This window comes from Aricia agestis, chromosome 1 (assembly GCF_905147365.1).
Source record: "Aricia agestis chromosome 1, ilAriAges1.1, whole genome shotgun sequence".
Lineage (NCBI taxonomy): Eukaryota > Metazoa > Arthropoda > Insecta > Lepidoptera > Lycaenidae > Aricia > Aricia agestis.
Genome location: NC_056406.1, coordinates 24839088 through 24856610, shown reverse-complemented (window position 1 = coordinate 24856610; position 17523 = coordinate 24839088). Strand labels below are relative to the sequence as shown.

Genomic DNA, 17523 nt, shown 5'->3' with positions numbered 1-17523 from the left:
TCAGGTCACGTTGTGTACTTAGACCGATATGCACCAAGACTTCATTACCTGTGTATAAATTGCACTTGCTAATATTTTTGTATACACACATAAGACACCAAAATGTTGACGCATATCAGCCTTAGCCTATATAATCTAAGATACAGATATATTTCACGATATTAATAATAATTCAATTCTTATGCAAACGTTTTAAACATATTTTTACATCCAAAATGTGAGTTGTAACGAAACTTAATTCAATAATTAATTTTAAATTCAGCATGTCAATTAATAACGTATTTTATTTACGTTTAAGACGCTTTATAGAGAAAATAATTTGGAGACGTAAGTGTTCTGGTGTTCAACAGAGCATTCAGAAAAATTATCGATCGTTTAGAATTTTTAAAGTTTTAGTTTTACACCGTGATAGTACAAAATTATTCAGTCTAGCTATTGCCAGGCAACATTTGGATATCAATATTGCGTATGGCACAACGTCGGCTGACATTCATAGAGCCCGCTCTGTACTAATTAGGTGAATGCCATGCAACACCGAGCAAGTTTTACCGAAATATGGTGAAAAATTACACGAAATTTGTGAAAATCTAAACAATTCGCGTTCACGAACTATTCGCAAAATCACGCGAGATTACCCATGAATTGTATAACGAATGAACCTATAATAGTTTTTAGTTTTAACACGATCCTCATTCTAAGCTAATCAACGATCACAAATCTAATGCCGACACCAGAAATAATAATCATGTGTTCGATATTGAGCTTACCTAACGTAATTAGTTTCAACATTACATTAAATCTATATACATATTTAAATTTAACACGTAGAATATAGATATACATCTAAATGTTTTAATTATAATAATAATAATTAATAATTATGGTTGACTATAATAATAGTTCCATTAACTGAGACAGTACTGCCTAGATTGTAATACATAAATGTATTTGTTTTTAATGTAAGTTTTATATTGTGTTTGTGATGACATTATTCTTGCGGATTCTTCGTCAAACGAAGTACGAGTTAAAACGTTTTGCTCTTGCTTAATTTTTTACATATTATACTGAATAATATTTCTCTGTTTAGTTACATTTAGATAGCTACAAGCTATCTAGTCGAAATGCCGACAAATCACAAATCTAATTTACTGAACAAACTACAACTCTTATATAACAATTTAATTTTCGCTTATTGCGATTCTGTATGGCTAATCTTGAACCGACTAAACAGCTCAACGAGTTAGCAATATTGCTGTAGAATACGCGCTTACACTCAAGTCTCCCAAAGCGTTACGGACATCATTTGGGCCCTTTCCAAAAAATCTAGTGCCTATTAAAACTCGTTAAAACGGGGCTTTAAATAAGTTAAGCCACTCTGTAAAGTATTGATAGTTATCTTGAGGGTTAAAAGCCAAAATATATCCATTGTCATTAGGGTATTTTTGAATTGAAATTTATCACTGAAATTGATTTTTCGAGTACCATACAGTATTCCATGAGTTTTTTTTTTTGAGCATACGTTTATTCAATTCAAAAACGCCTAACCGAGTTGGATCTGGCTGTACCGTTGGTGCTGGTTTGCCTCAATCGCTTATCGCTTAGTTCACGGGTGCGACTTATTCCGCAATTGCAGATCGGTTATTTCACGATCGCCGGTAGCTTAACTCGCGGCTGTTACTTATCCCGCAATTTGTCGCTTATTTCGCGGTTTATCCCGCGATTGCTTGGCTAGGCCGTGCACCCATTGCGACTTTTTGTAGCGATGCAGTCGCGATACTGTCGCATATTTGCTTCGATACAGTCGCGATGCAGTCGCTAGCTGTGTGTTTTGTATGGAGTTGCAAATGCGACTAACGCGCGTCAGTAGTGATGCAGTCGTGCGCTTCATAATCGCGCGACTGCATCGCTACTAAAAGTCGCAGTAGGCGACCCTTAGCTCGCAGTTGATGCTTACGCCGCGATTGCTGGTCGCTTATCGTTTAGCGCGCGTTACATAAGCGAGTTGGCGTGTATGGGGGGCGCGTGGTTGCGCAGCGCGTCGCGGATGTAGGGCCCGACCTGGCCGTCGCTGACGAGTCGGAAGTGAAAGAGGTGCTCGAAGCTCTTCAGCGAGATGCTGCGCAGCGCCGGCAGCCGCAGCAGCAGCGCGGCGAAGCGGCCCTCCTGCGAGCTGTGCGCGCGCCGGCAGTACTCGTCCAGGCACGAGAACATCTGCCGAAGGGAAAGCTGTTATTGCCTTTATGGCCTCCGCCTCAAATAACAAGTATAGGCACTGGTTATAATAGTCACAATATACTTTTGTCGACTGATTCGTTTTAATTTTTAAATACGCTACGACTGCTTAAATATTTAAAGAACTTTATACCTTTTCTCGTAGTACGTCGACTTCTTGTCGATTTTTCAGTCCTTTTACATCTGAAATGAAAAAAAAAAAATAACAATCACAGATAATTTTGTAAACGACACATATAATATCGTCTTTAAGATATCTTTCCTGGAACCAAACTGTAAAATTACATAAAAACACGTGCAGTAGAAAGTGAATTAGATCACTTCAACCAAAATGAACCGAGGTTAGCTAAATACGATATTTAGCCTATAGACCTCTCGCTTCACGCTTTCGGTTTCTTCAAGAAGTTCTCGTTCGGCCAACTTTCCTTGGGGACCATCCATTAAGTCCGTCACACCATGTCACACTTCATCTACCCCATCCTCCCTTTAAGTGTGACGTACTTTATGGATGAACTCTTGTTGTCTAAATCCTGCTTCTAATGACAAACATACCGGGGTTGAGCAGCACGATGGCCTTGAGCGCGACGTACTCGGCCTGGTCGACGCGCAACGCGCGCATCCGCAGCGACAGCTCCGACAGCACGCGGTCGAAGATCTGGCCCACGCCCGCCTGCAGCGCCGAGTTGCGGTGCAGCGTCATGCCTGGAACGTTACACACATTCAATTAATATTCTAATTCATTTGATCAATCATTCGTTTGCTTTGCTCCGCCTACCCCCGGTATCCCCACAGAAACAGTGTTGAACATTCTATAATGTACAGGGTGAAACAAATTACAAAACTAAGTGATAATTCTTCCATTGTAGAGATCACTGTGAAAGTAGAAGCGCTGAAACACCAATATTTTTTTTTACTTATGTATGGGAAACTCGTTACTCTGGGGCGCTTGCCCATACAAAAGTGAAAAATCATCAACACATCAACTCCCTCTGCCCCTACTTCGCTAAGTGTTGGTCATAAAGTGTCATTACTACTTTTTCCATCTAGCCCCCTTTCGCAACGCGCGATAAGGAATTTCGTTCCAATAAAATAACCTGCCTATTATCACTTTGTTTTGTTACAACTTGTATACAGCACCCGATCCAGCTATTTCGCCGCTCTGGGCAAAGTAATAATTGCCGCCCCAAAAACCGGCCAAGTGCGAGTTGGACTCGCGTGCGAAGGCCACCGACGCGACACCGCGCCGCTCTCAATTTGCCGCCCCTCATTCTTGCCGCCCCGGGCAATTGCCCGGTTTGCCCCCCCCCTAGATCGGGCCCTACTTGTATAATAATATGTTACTAACCGGGCATGAGACACATGAGCTGCGGCGGGGAGACGGTGCGCGTGCCGTCCATGTTCTCCCGCTCGTCCTCCAGGTACTGAAATATACATAAAAACAAAGTGTTCAATTATTTTATGACAGCCTTTAAGTATTACTATAGTATTGTTACGTGCTGATGAGATGGCATTGTGTGTAACAGTATTATGATGTCAGTAGATGATGCAGCACCAAGAAGCGCCGTAGAAATCTCGCCCAGGGCGCTGGTAGTGCTAAAACCGGCATTGCGTATAGCAGTGGTTTTCAAACTTATTGTCTACTGCCCACTTTGAGAACAAATTATGTTTTAGCGCCCCCATTGTTTTAATTTAAAATGCATTTAGATAAAAATAATTCACCCCCCAAGCCTCTACACAACGCGCCCATTTCTTCTGGGTCCCATAATGCCCCCCTTAGACCTTCAGCGTCCACAAGAGGGCGTTATCACCCACTTTGGGAAATACTGGTGTATAGCGTACCTCCATGGAGCGCCAGGCGATGGCGAAGAGCAGCAGCTCGTTCCAGGAGGCCTTGAGCAGGCAGACCTGGTCGTCCAGGTCCAGCTGGCCGAAGTGCGGGATGTCGCGCGCCCATACCACCAGCGCCGCTATCTGCTTGTTGCCTGGAAATTGATTTACTTACATTATATTCATTTTAAAGTTATTCGTCATAAAATTCAATATTTCTGTTAAAACAACCGTGTTCCGTAAGACGCCCTTTAGCGCTCAGTGGTTGAGTGTGTTGTCAGCGCTCAAGGATTCTGCGGGGGTCGCGGGTTCGAATCCCGCCGACGGAACAAAAAGTTTTTAAAACTGTTCCTGGGTCAGGGTGTGTATTAAATATGTGTATCATATAATAAAAATCTTAATTATACGTATAGTATTCACACTGTTCTTGTAAGTCAGTAATCACATTGTACTTATTTTTTATATTAACAATGTTATGATGTCCTGCTAGTAGATCAGCCAGCTTTTTTTTTATTATTATTATAGCCTTTTGTTCAATTCACCACCCAGTAAATATTACAATAAGAGTTGTTTAATTATTACAATAGTTGAATGTGGTGAAGTTGTCCCTTCTCGGGTATAGGCCTTTTTTGTGCGCAGGGGAAACCCACCATGGGTGCCCCGGGTTGGGGATGTGCCTCAGTAAGCTGAAGCACCCCGGTATGTGATCTGTGTAACACAGGACCCCCTCCATGACCGGCCGGTCTACCTCAAAAGGGACCGGACTTCCACCAAAGTAAGGGAACACTCCGGCAAACTGAAGCGTTCCCCTCGGCGCCGGGACTAGCTAAACCGGGCAGGTTCCCATCCCATCCAGAAGTTTGGAGGTTCGCGTAACGACGCCTCCGCACTCCCGTCCTACGCCGGCGGAGCGGAACGGAGGATGGGTCATCCTCTCTGTTCCGCTCCGCGGCCTCTTTCTGCGAAAGGACGGTTTCGCAGAAAGAGACCGCCGCCTGCCAGGCCTTATCGCTCTCGAGCATGCAGCGAACCATGTTCGAGAGTGAGAGGTTCCGCCCAAGCACCGCCATGAGATCATGGCGCTGCACGGCCCAACGATCGCACACCTCGAGGGTGTGCTGGGCCGTGTCCTCCGCAGCGCCGCACTCATGGCAGGCTGGCGTAGGCTCCTTCCTGGCGACCTTACACAAGTACGCACCGAAACATCCGTGTCCGGTGAGCACCTGTGTAAGGCGGAAGGTGAGGGGTTTTCTCTTGCGACGCATCCACGCCGCAAGAACTGGACGCAGAGCCTGAGCAGTACGTTGACCGTACTGGGCCTGCGCTAGGTCCTCACCCCACCTCCTCAATTCTCGGGTATAGGCCTCCCCCAGCCTTCTCTACCCATTGCTTTGTCAATCCAATCTTTTCCAGCTATTTGGACTATATCGTGCGACCAATTTTGTTTTGGTCTGCCTACTTTTCTTTTGCCCGTGGGCCCTTTCCATTTGGTTGTCATGAATGTCCACCTCTTGTCCTTGAAGCGAGCGATATGTCCAGCCCATTGCCATTTCAAGGTAAGTGCATGTTTTAATGCATCTGTAATTTTTGTTTTTTCCCTAATTACTTCACTCCTTATTTTATCAATCTTTCTTATTCTTAGCATGCTTCTCTCCATTGCTTTTTGGGTGTTTTTTATTCTGGTTTTAATGTTTTTTGTGAATGTCCATGTTTGGCAGCCGTATAGGAGGCAGGGCATGATGCAGCTATCCATAATAATTTTCTTTGTGGGTAAGTTAGTAAGTCAGAGATCAGGCAGCTGTGACAGTTATTACTAGTACGGCTGACAATGTTTCTATAAAGTTTGCTTAATTGTTGTTCAAATAATTGTGAATGTGTTAATATAATAGTAAATATAATAATAAAAGTATTAAATATATTTCCGTTGTCTGGTATCCCGTGTCCCGTAACACAAGTCCTTCAAGTACTTAGCACGGGGCCAGAGTCCAGACTGACGTGGTGTGAAGCGTCCATTGATATTATTATTATTATCTAGTTAAGTAATTATAATAATAAACCACATCGTACCGATCTGGCACAGGGAGGAGACGGGCGCGCGGTACCGGGGCGGCACGCCGCTGTCTGGGCCGACACGGAGGAACTGGAACTCCTCGCTGGGGTCCGCCACCAGCGACTCCATCTCCAGCAGGCGCTCTATCGACAGCTCCTGGAATTTCACAGCGCCAAGTTAGATGTGTTTACGAACAATCAGTGCCGGTTTTAGCACTACTGGCGCCCTGGGTAAAATTTCTTCGGCGCCCAGGGTGCTGGTAGGGCTAAAAAATGGGGCTTGTTTTTTTTGCCTTCCTTCGGCGCCCAGAGTGCTGGTAGGGCTAAAAAGTGGGGCTTGTTTTTGTTTGCCTTCCTTCGGCGCCCTCGGCCCTGCGAAGAATATAAATTGGTCGATTTATATTTTGTGTATTACTCCACATTTTTTTTTAGTTATGAATGCAGTCTTTTTCTAAATGATCTTAAGAATAATGACTGCATTTAAAAATCATAACTCAATACTTATATTTTTGTGGGATGATACACAAATGCTTAAAAGCGTGCAATTAAGAAATTGATTTTTTTTAAGCTTGTGATATAAGATTTTGATACATAAGGAGTATATATGTGTAAGTGTGTAAGTGTATGTTAATTAATATGAGTAGGTGTGTACTGTGTATGACGTGGGAGAGCCATGCTTCGGCACGAATGGGCCGGCTCGACCGGAGAAATACCACGTCCTCACAGAAAACCGGCGTGAAACAGCGCTTGCGCTGTGTTTCGCCGAGTTAGTGAGTTTACCGGAGGCCCAATCCCCTACCCTTTTCCCTTCCCTACCCTCCCCTATTTCCTTCCTCACCCTCCCCTGTAATTCCCTTCCCTACCCTCCCCTGTTACCCCTTAAAAGGCCGGCAACGCACCTGCAGCTCTTCTGATGCTGCGAGCGTCCATGGGCGACGGAAGTTGCTTTCCATCAGGTGACCCGTTTGCTCGTTTGCCCCTTATTTCTTAAAAAAAATGTCACCCTAGTTCTTAGTTGTATTTAGGCAGTTAAAGTTCAATACATATTCAAAACTATCCTTCCCCGTCTTTATGTGAACAGTTTCAGTTTGAAAATGACTATTTTGTAAGTATTGCTTTTAATTATTATCATAGAAGAGTTGATAGGTCAAGGGAAAAAGCAACAGTATACTTTTATACCCCTTTGAGGACAAAACCATTTCACTCTGACACAATAATTTTATGATTAAAATCAAAAAAATAATTACTTCAAGCGTATCAGTATAATTCTTAGAAGCTAATTACGAGCAGTCGTCGAATGTTTCACAAATGTACACATTACTCGGTAGTCGTTAACGATTTGTGAATTGAAGGCGTAACTGGATGAAATGGATAACTAAAATTTTATAACATAAGGGCAATTACTCGCTTTTCCCCTTGTAATTTGAACTAATCTTGTAACTTACCTATTACATCATCTGGCTAAAATATTTATACTATACATAGAATCCACATTTATTATTTCAAATATTTTTTCCGGTCCTAAATGTACCATTTAGGTACGCAAAAAACTAAATTTTCGAATTGTTAGTTACCCACTTCATTCGCCTACGACTTGAGCGAGTTTAATTATATTTGTAACATAAAACGCAATTAAACCCGAACCTTCATTATGTCTTTCCAGGCGTCGCTTGAGTGATGTTTTTATGTTAATTTCGGTGAATATATCTTAATGTGTCTAGCGTTTGAACACATTAAATATGGTATCATTGTCTTGCCAATTAGAAGCCATTAATTAAAATTGTGTAGGTATTACATAAGCATTGAGACTTATCATAATAAAATCATTGTTATAAACTAGAACTAAGTTCTAACATTTAGTAGCTTTAGCCCCAATTTCACCAACGACTGTTAAAGTTAACGCTCGAATTAGTATCACGTAACCTCTTTCGTTTTTCTTATAAATGAAATCGAAGACATTACATTTTAACAAGCTGTTAACACTAACAGACGTTGGTGAAATTGGAGCTTAGTCAAGTAGTGTGTCACGACTCACGTTATAATTTAGTCTAAAACCAGTTTTTGTCCATATTACCTATGGTTTAGTATCCTATTGAAAGAGTACTTTTTTGACATAAGAAGAATCCTACATTGCAGCATTGCTACCTGCGTTTATCCCATAAAGTTAATATACCTAGCGGAATAGAGCAACAATCTCGAGCTGTCAAACGAAACCGAAATTGGTTTTCATCTGTGTGAAAAATATTATGTGTACGTAAACACTTACACAAGCATGATTGAACATGAATTCTATGCGACACGTGCCGACTGGACGTCAAAAAAAGAGTGCTGTTGTCATGTATCACACGTCTCTTTTTACCACGCAGTGTTACTGATAGTGACACAGCCTTTCCTGATAAATAAGCTATCTAACACTGAAATAATTTTTCAAATCGGTATAGTAGTTCCTGAGATTAAGCGCGTTCAAATAAGCCCTTTCAACTAATTTCCCTCGTTTTTTTCACACTTTTCTCTATTTCTTAGCACTTATTAATATTGGCGTGATAAAATATAGCCTAATAGCCTTTCTCAATAAATGGGCTATCTAGCACTGAAATAATTTTTCAAATCGGACCAGTAGTTCTTGAGATTAGCTCGTTCAAATAAGCCCTTTCAAATAATTTCCACCTGTTTTATCCACATTTTCCTCTATTTCTTCGCCCCTATAAGACTTAGTGTGATAAAATATAGCCTATAGCCTTCCTCGATAAATGGGCTATCTAACACTGAAAAATTTTTTCAAATCGGACCAGTAGTTACTGAGATTAGCGCGTTCAAATAAACAAACTCTTCCGCTTTATAATATTAGTATAGATTTTTCCACATTTTCCTCTATTTAGGGGGGCTAGGGGGGCGCAGCCCCCCGCCAAAACAAAAACAAACCAGTTGGTTAAGCGTCGTCTAGCTGTAGTATTGAACGTTGTAGTCAACAAGTCGGCTAAACGACGTATAGCCGTGTGATTGAGTGGCGTTGTTCAGTCAAAGGGCTAGCTGTTTGATTGAACGGCTATTTAAACCAGTCGGCTGCGACATATATACGCCCGTGGAGAGATCAACCTAGCGGATATTTAAAATGTTGATATTTATCGAGTTATTGAGAAAAAACTAATTTGGCGATGAATCCGCGTCGTTCTTTTTCATCTGGCATATGAAATATGAAGGGCGTGAGTGTAAAGAGAGAAGGACTATGTTTGATTTTTGGAGTTAGTCGCCCTCTTAAGCCTTACCAGGCACTCCAAAACCTAACGAAGATGTATCACTGCAATCGGCTGAATCAACATTGATCTTATGAGATTAAATATTTGATTGCCATCCGGGCACTCATACGGGGTGTGTGCTTTAAGTTTTCCTCGTCCTAACTAAATAAAATCTACAACTTTATTTATCATTCGATAATCAACAGCATTTTCGAGGGTTATTGCCGTTTCTTCTGCTTTCTAAAACATAATATAACAAAAAAGTAAGCTCTATTTAGGCCTACTTCAGCCTGCTCTTTCATACAAAGTATGATAAAGACTAGACGTTCCGCGCGGCTTTGCCCGCGTAAATTAGATATTACACAGAAAAATTAGTCCATAAAAAAAGGCAGTGATCCTTCACGTGGTCTACTTCTTATCTGATCCAAATAACAGAAAAAATGGTCTAGTAGTTCGTGAGATAAGCCCTTTCAAATAATTTCCCCCGTTTTTTCCACATTTTCCTTTATTTCTTCGCTCCTATTAGTCTTAGACCAAATTTCACCAACGACTGTTAAAGTTAATGCTCGAATTAGTATCACGTTAGCTCTTTCGTTTTTCATATGAATGAAAGAGAAGACAGGACATTTTAACAAGCTGTTAACACTAACAGACGTTGGTGAAATTGGGGCTTAGCATGATAAAATATAGCCTATAGCCGTTCTCAATAACTGGGCTTATTTAACACCGAAAGAATTTTTCAAATAAGACCAGTACTTACTGAGAATAGCGCGTTCAAATAAGCCCTTTTAAATAATTTCCCCCCGCTTTTTCCACATTTCCTCTATTTCTTCGCTCTTATTAGTCTTAGTGTGATAAAATATAGCCTATAGCCTTCCTCGATAAATGGACTATTTAACACTGAAAGAATTTTTCAAATTTTTCAAACACACAAACAAACTAACAAACTCTTCCGCTTTATAATATTAGTATAGATAACATGAAATTCAATCCACAAGTATTAACCAGATTGAGACAAGATGGCCAAAAAAACGATCTACTATAAATTCAAGTATGAAATGTATACTACTAAATTCTATATATCTTTTTAGGTTATTTAATTCTTAGGTAAAGTATAGAAGCTATTGACGTCACACTCGCATGGGACGAGGAAAAAGATTTTTCTCATAATCTGGCTCGTTACCAAATCATAATTGCAGGTGTTATAGCTGCAATGTGTCATATTACGTTAAAAAACAGACGTGCAGACGTACATTAACATTATATAAAAAGCTTTTCGTCTCACACGTTAAGTTTAAACGCAGAATGTATATTATGGTCTAAAAATAGGAACATTTCCGTGACCTTTAAGGCGTGAGCAGTAATGAACGTTTCGTTTCTAGAAAATATATTAACAGAAAGTGTATCTTTTATTATGTGTTTGATATATTCCTAAGAATAAAGGTGCTTAAACGTAGCATTCATAGACCTCCGTGGTTCGGAGCTAGGCTCTCGATTCCTACCTAACTTTAATCTAGGTCCCAAGATAGTCATTAATTCATGCGCCTAATGAGCATGTTATGTCAAATCTGAAGATCTGGAAAGCCAGATTTCTCTGAAGGCGTGTCGGTCATCTGTCTTAACTCCTACTGGTAACCAAAACAGTATTTTTCGTACTGCGCACATACACTACAAGGTTTAATGAAACCGTTGTAGACAGTTTTTATCCATAGCCCTTAAACATTGACCTCTACAATATTCAAATATATGCATGTAAATAAGCTTCCTAGTTCTCTAGCTAAAAGCTATCATTCAGTGTTCTTAACATTAGCCTTAGTATTTCAATGTCAAGTCAAGACCATAATAATTATTCTGCCTATACCGAGTAACAATAGCTGACATACATGTGTATTACATGTATGTCAGGTAAGTAATGACGCGTCCGTCTGGTGGACTTGACCGACTCCCACACGAGGATTCGCATTTTTGTGTCACTGACGCATGCGGCCTCAATCAAATTATGACATTGCACCACCCAGCATGGCGCGAGATTAAAAAAAAGTACGAAACGAAGGAATGCAAAAAGACCGCGCTATCGGTTATATAGCCAAATATAATACCTACGAAAACGGATGAACATCTAGTCACACCAGTTTTCAATTTATGATAAGTAAAAATAATTTAGATAGTTTGGAAAACATCATCGAATTGATTAAAGACACTGATTGAAGTAACAAAATCCTCAAAGCTTCAAATGCATATTCCTAAATCCCAAATAGCTCCTAGCTCTACCAAAAAGGAAAATATTATGCATCTATCTAAATTTTCTTTTAAATTGAATAAGTATAAATGAAGTTGTTTCCAAAATTAAACAAAAGTAAAACTCAAAGTGTATAGTGTATACTATACCCAAATCCCAAATCCTTAGAAGCCGTAAAATGCCTCTATATAGTACTCATATCAGTATTCCATTTAATCAAAATGATTTGCAAATATCTACGAACTTATCAAATAATACTTTTACTTTTTTTCTAACCTTTTTTTTTTTTATATGAAATAAACGAGCAAACGGGTCACCTGATGGAAAGCAACTTCCGTCGTCCATGGACACTCGCAGCATCAAAAGAGCTGCAGGTGCGTTGCCAGATTTTAAAGAGGAAATAGGGTAATGGGGGAGGGTAGGGAAGGGAAGAGAAGGGAATAGTTGAGAGTAGGGAAGGGAATAGGGTAGGGGTTAGGGGATTGGGCCTCCGGTAAACTCACTCACTCGGCGAAACACAGCGCAAGCGCTGTTTCACGCCGGTTTTCTGTGAGAACGTGGTATTTATCCGGTCGAGCCGGCCCATTCGTGCCGAAGCATGGCTCTCCCACGTATACCTGTATCATTATTTGACCTAAAACCTCAAGGCTCGAAGAGCATTTTCCCAATATCAAGTCAAATCCCAAATCCTAAGAAGCCGGCTCTACCAAACCGAAAGGTACACCAAAACAAACGTCATGTAAGTCATAACCCGTTGTAAAAACATTAGGATAATTACATTATTTATGTAACCACATCGCGGACTGCGGAGCATGTATTCAAATGAACGTGGATCAAGTTATTTTCGGCCCCTGAATCATATCTTATATTTTATGATGTCACTGTATTTAATTGCACGCTATTGATTCCTCCGATATAATCGATAATACCACGAATCATTTGCGGTTGTCTAGAGTCGGGCGAATATCGATATTTGTATCAAATTAACTTATTTAGACTGGCCCTGTCAGTTTGATTCGCTACTTTTAGGGAGAGAAAAACCTTTTAAGTACAAAGGTTAATGTTTTGAAACATTTTCTAAACGTACTTTACAGACTCATAGAGACTGGATTATAAGAATAATGTGTAACTTTTGCAGTAATTAAGAATAACAGCTTCTAATGAACGCAAGTATACTCTACAGTCTACACCAAAGTGAGATGCATCCAGTGCAACAACTTGAAATCTGTTGATATACCTATGTACTTCTAAAATACATTATACAATAATTGTTTTCTTTTCTCTTTTTGACTTTTAATACCAATACCGTCTTTCTTTATGTATATCTTAATCATCAGGTGCCTTATCGAGAAATACTGCTCATCCCTATGTCACTAAAGGCGGGGGAGTGGTCTAGTTATTATTAGGCCTGACTGGGGAATGACTACATTATTGTAACTTTATACTTTCACAGCATCGACTACATAATGTACATCAACAAAGCCCTCATTTACCTTACCTATATATATTATGTTTTGTAGATGGCAGGCTGGGATGAGATATTAGATTTCTATTTTGTCGTCCCGCTCTGACGTTAATGTTGGATCATGAATAGGTTATCTAATTCTAGCACAAAAGTTTATTTAATAAAGCTTTTAACCTTATTACCTATTCATGGTGGACAATAGGAGTAATTAATATACTGAAACATTTTTTTAACGTAATTTTGACACACTTTATTGTTAGCAAAAAATCAAAAAATTGTTGAGAGCCCTCTCTCACTCCAAATGAGATGCGGCTGGACCTTTCTCTAAAATACTTTACGTAATTATAACCGTGTTTTGTAGTGGCAAATAAAGCTTATTATTATTAATTTATGGACTTCTCCTAAGTATCAGGCGATAGACATCTTACATGTATATGTGTGGAAATAGCACCATAATGCCAACGAAGACACTCGCTGTTGGCCGTAAATCACATGCAGTTGGCCAACGTTACGCATGTACCGTTTAACTGTTAACATAACCCACTGGTATATTCACTTACATTTATTTCAACACCGGAGCCCCCACTGAGCGTTGTACCCGTGCCATTTGGGAATTGGGACCCTAGTAATAATTTGAAGCTTTGGTTTCCTCACGCTTTGCTAAAAACGTATTATAATTGTTATTAACACCAGCCGTAAAAGTTTTCCTCAAACATACAACACCTAATAGACCTTTACTTATTTCGGAAAATATTGTTGTAATCATTCAACCACTCCCTAACATAAATTTTAAGGTACTCAACATACTGTATATTAAAACCTCTTTAATTCCTCAAAAGATAACAATTTCAGCTGCCTATCGTGTTAAAAATATTAACATGTGGGGTCAAATTGTACACAAGTAACATGGGAGTTGGGACATGTGGACGCGCTAACAAGGCAACCTTCAGTGTACATTATCACAGACCTTGGCCACACGTGTCCCAGGAAACGATTCACCCAACAAAAGGTGTATTTTGCCAACGTCTATATTACAAGGACATCAATTTTATGTTAATTTTTGGATGAAGAGATACGCTTAATGTTCTAACCTTTTATGAACAGGCTGACCTTGATACTTAAGTTAATTAGGCACCGGCCAAAAATTTAAGTATAAAAGTATCATCTACACAACTATAAAATTCTGTATTATAATTAAATTGCATTGGCACAATAGATGACTATTTTTTTTTCTTATTGGTAATTGAAAGACCCTTAAAAAATAGAAACATCGCTGAAAGAATGACTCTGATAGCTTAAAAATTTACCAAGATATGACAATTCAAACATCTCATAAATTAGACCTGCCCGAAACGCTCCATACAAAGTGCTACGACAGACTGACGTCACTCTTTCGTAGTTTGTACGCATCGGGAGAGAACTTTGTTCGACAGGTATATTAAATGTTGCGTTTATGAAAGTGGTTTCATAACAAAAGTTGCTTTTAATTGCATAAGTTTTCGATTGATATAAAAATATTAAGAAATTTAATTGAAAAAAAAAATCGACTTGATTATCTAACTTTGAAGGCGCATAACAAAAAAACCGGCCAAGTGCGAGTCGGACTCGCGCACCGAGGGTTCCGTACAAACCTGCAAGGTTTACAAAGTTCGTTCATTACGACAATCGAGTCATAACTATCGTATTTTTATTGCAAAATGAAATTCATAACATTACAATGGGGAAAGATGGAGGAGCATAAATTTAAGACAAAGATCTCTTTATCGTTTAAGTAATAGCTCTACGCGTTCATGAGGAAAAAAGTAATAAGTTTATATTTATTAAAAAATATATATTTTGTAATGTAACTAAAAATTTAAGGTTTTCGGAATTTTTCCTTTATGTGTGCTATAAAACGTTGCTTCATGCTAAATTTCAAGATTCTAGGTCGACTGGAAGTACCCTTTAGGTTTTGATTCCCTTGCGAGTACTTGCGAGTTTCAAAATATGCAGCTTAAATTGATGTTTCTTTTGATTGCGTTGACATAGAAGTTTGATTTTGATACAGCTTAAAGGTATTATAGACCTGAGTATTTGGTATGAATTTCAATTTAATACCTCTACGCGTTTATGAGGAAATGGGTAGTAAGTTTAAAATTATTAAAAAAAAATATATTATGTGATGTAACTAAAAATTTATGGTTTTCGTAATTTTTCCTTTATCTATGCTATAAGACGTTGCTTCGTACCAAATTTCAAGATTCTGAGTTCACGGGAAGCACCCTGTAGGTTTTGATTCCCTTGCAAGTGTCGAAAATTTGCGGCATAAACGGCTGTATCTTTTGATTGCGTTGGCTTAGAAGTTTGATTTTTTCACAGCTTCAAGGGACAGTAGACCTGAGTAATTGATATAAATTTCAGCTTCATACCTCCACGCGTTCCTGAGAAAAAGGGTCTTGACAGACGGACGGACGGACAGACGGACAACAAAGTGATCCTATAAGGGTTCCGTTTTTTCCTTTTGAGGTACGGGACCCTAAAAAATAAAAATGCTATCGATAATCGAGCTGTAATTTTGGAAACACTTATTTTTCACCGTAATTTCTTTATTTTATTAATAAAATTCGCTAATCTTTGACCTTGTCATCATCCCTATTGTATAGTTTGCGGAAAGCTAAGGAAATATTACGTGTTTCGGTTACATTATTGGCATCAAATTCAATGGGAGAGTCTTCTCAATACGGAATTCGATTAAACTTACTGGTCTCGTAGTTTGGATACAGTATATTTTATTAACAAGTCGTAAAAGAGTAATTATTTTATTTCATTGGAACCACACCCGTTGTATAGCCCGTTCTACTCTGGGGTACCACGAAACTGTTTTGAGACTCAAATAATCGTACGAAAATGCCGCGTCCTACTTTAGCAAACGTGAAAATATTATGACATTGTTAGAGCAGGACGCGGCATTCTCGTTCGATTGTTTGAGTCTCAAAACAGTTTCGTGGTACGGCCCCTGATCCGCATTGGAAAGACTGCGATACGTCATGATTCATGTAACCGGCAGCAAAAGATACAATGGCCGTTGGCCACCTCACCTGCACGGAGCTGCTGGGGTGCGCGTCCTCAGCGCCTCGCGCCGCGCGCTGCCTCTCCTCCTGCACGGCCTCGCGCTTCATGCCGCACGCCAGGCACTTCTGGTAGCGGCAGTACTGGCACCTGTTCCGCTGCCGCTTGTCGATGATGCAGTTGCGCTCCTCGCGGCACGCGTACGTCAGGTCCTTCCGCACCGTCCGCTTGAAGAACCCCTTGCATCCTTCGCAGCTGGAAACATATAGGATGCTTTTGTAATGCCAGTAGTAGACAAGGGACACAATTAAAAAAATACACAGGTAGACCAATCTTACTGGACCACTCGAATCACAGGCGGACATAGCGTGATTTCCGATAACGTAATACTTTTCTCAGCACAGAATAACAATACTGTATAAATGATAGCTATACTGTGCTAGACTGTGCTAGACAGTACTGTGCAACGCCTCCGTGGTCCTAGGTTTAGGGCGTGGCCTCGCTCTAAGCCTAGGACCACGGAGGCGTTTTTCGCCCGTTTCGAAGTGGGCGCTACCAATGCGGGAGTGCACTCGTGGGAGGGGTATCACTTCATAATATTATTTAATATTATTTTATATATTATTACTAGCTGTCCCAGCAAACGTTGTTTTGCCATATTAAAGTATTTCGCCCATATTATTACTTTATTACATCGCTATCCCGTCGCACAAACGACGGTCGCCGCCAATCTCAAGATTTATCAAAATAATATACCAAGTATTGTACACATTGAAAAGGTCTACAGAAAACTCCGCGATGGTATATGTATACAGGGTGTAACAAAAACAAGTGATAATACTTTAGGGTGTGTACATGTTCATTGTAGAGAGTTCACTGTGAAAGTAGCAGCGCTGAAAGACCAAAATTTTTTTTCACTTTTGTATGGGGAAACTAGTGATGCTCGGGCCCTTGCCCATACAAAAGTGAAAAAAAATGTTCGTCTTTCAGAGCTGCTACTTTCACAGTGAACTCTCTACAAGGAACATGTACACACCCTAAAGTATTATCACTAGTTTTTGTTACACACTGTATATCTTATGGATATTCCACAATAACTTCAAATAATGGCTAATTTTCGAAGCGATTTTAACCTATACGGCAATAATCCTTATTCTATTAAATACTTTAAATACATTATGGTCCTTTACAGCATATTATTATGATTTTTTTTAATGAATATTTTCGAAGATATTACAGATTTAAAAATTGCGGGATGTAGCTTTTGCGGCAGTACCGACGGGCCATGGCCCATGGGTAGTATTGAATATAAATTAAGTATTTAAAATCAAAACTACTGAATCGATTTTAATATTTTTTTCAGTGACATTAGGCTATAATATATTTTATACCCGTGCGAAGCCGGGGCGGGTTACTAGTATTACATA

At 39.7% G+C, this 17523-nt stretch overlaps 1 protein-coding gene across 7 annotated transcripts in view; it reads right to left on the bottom strand.

Moving 5' to 3' along the window:
• Nucleotides 1-231: 231 nt before the first annotated feature.
• The window catches only part of LOC121727411 (protein ultraspiracle homolog), a 48330-nt gene continuing 31038 nt past the window's right edge, over nucleotides 232-17523 (bottom strand). For all 7 annotated transcript variants that reach the window (XM_042115303.1, XM_042115256.1, XM_042115272.1 and 4 more), the window contains 7 exons: nucleotides 16126-16351; nucleotides 6127-6265; nucleotides 4072-4214; nucleotides 3578-3653; nucleotides 2785-2934; nucleotides 2366-2415; nucleotides 232-2211 (listed from right to left, as the gene is read on the bottom strand). In XM_042115303.1, coding sequence (XP_041971237.1) covers nucleotides 1990-2211; nucleotides 2366-2415; nucleotides 2785-2934; nucleotides 3578-3653; nucleotides 4072-4214; nucleotides 6127-6265; nucleotides 16126-16351 — 1006 coding nt within the window. In that variant the 3' untranslated portion in view covers nucleotides 232-1989. The remainder of the gene's footprint in view (nucleotides 2212-2365; nucleotides 2416-2784; nucleotides 2935-3577; nucleotides 3654-4071; nucleotides 4215-6126; nucleotides 6266-16125; nucleotides 16352-17523) is intronic.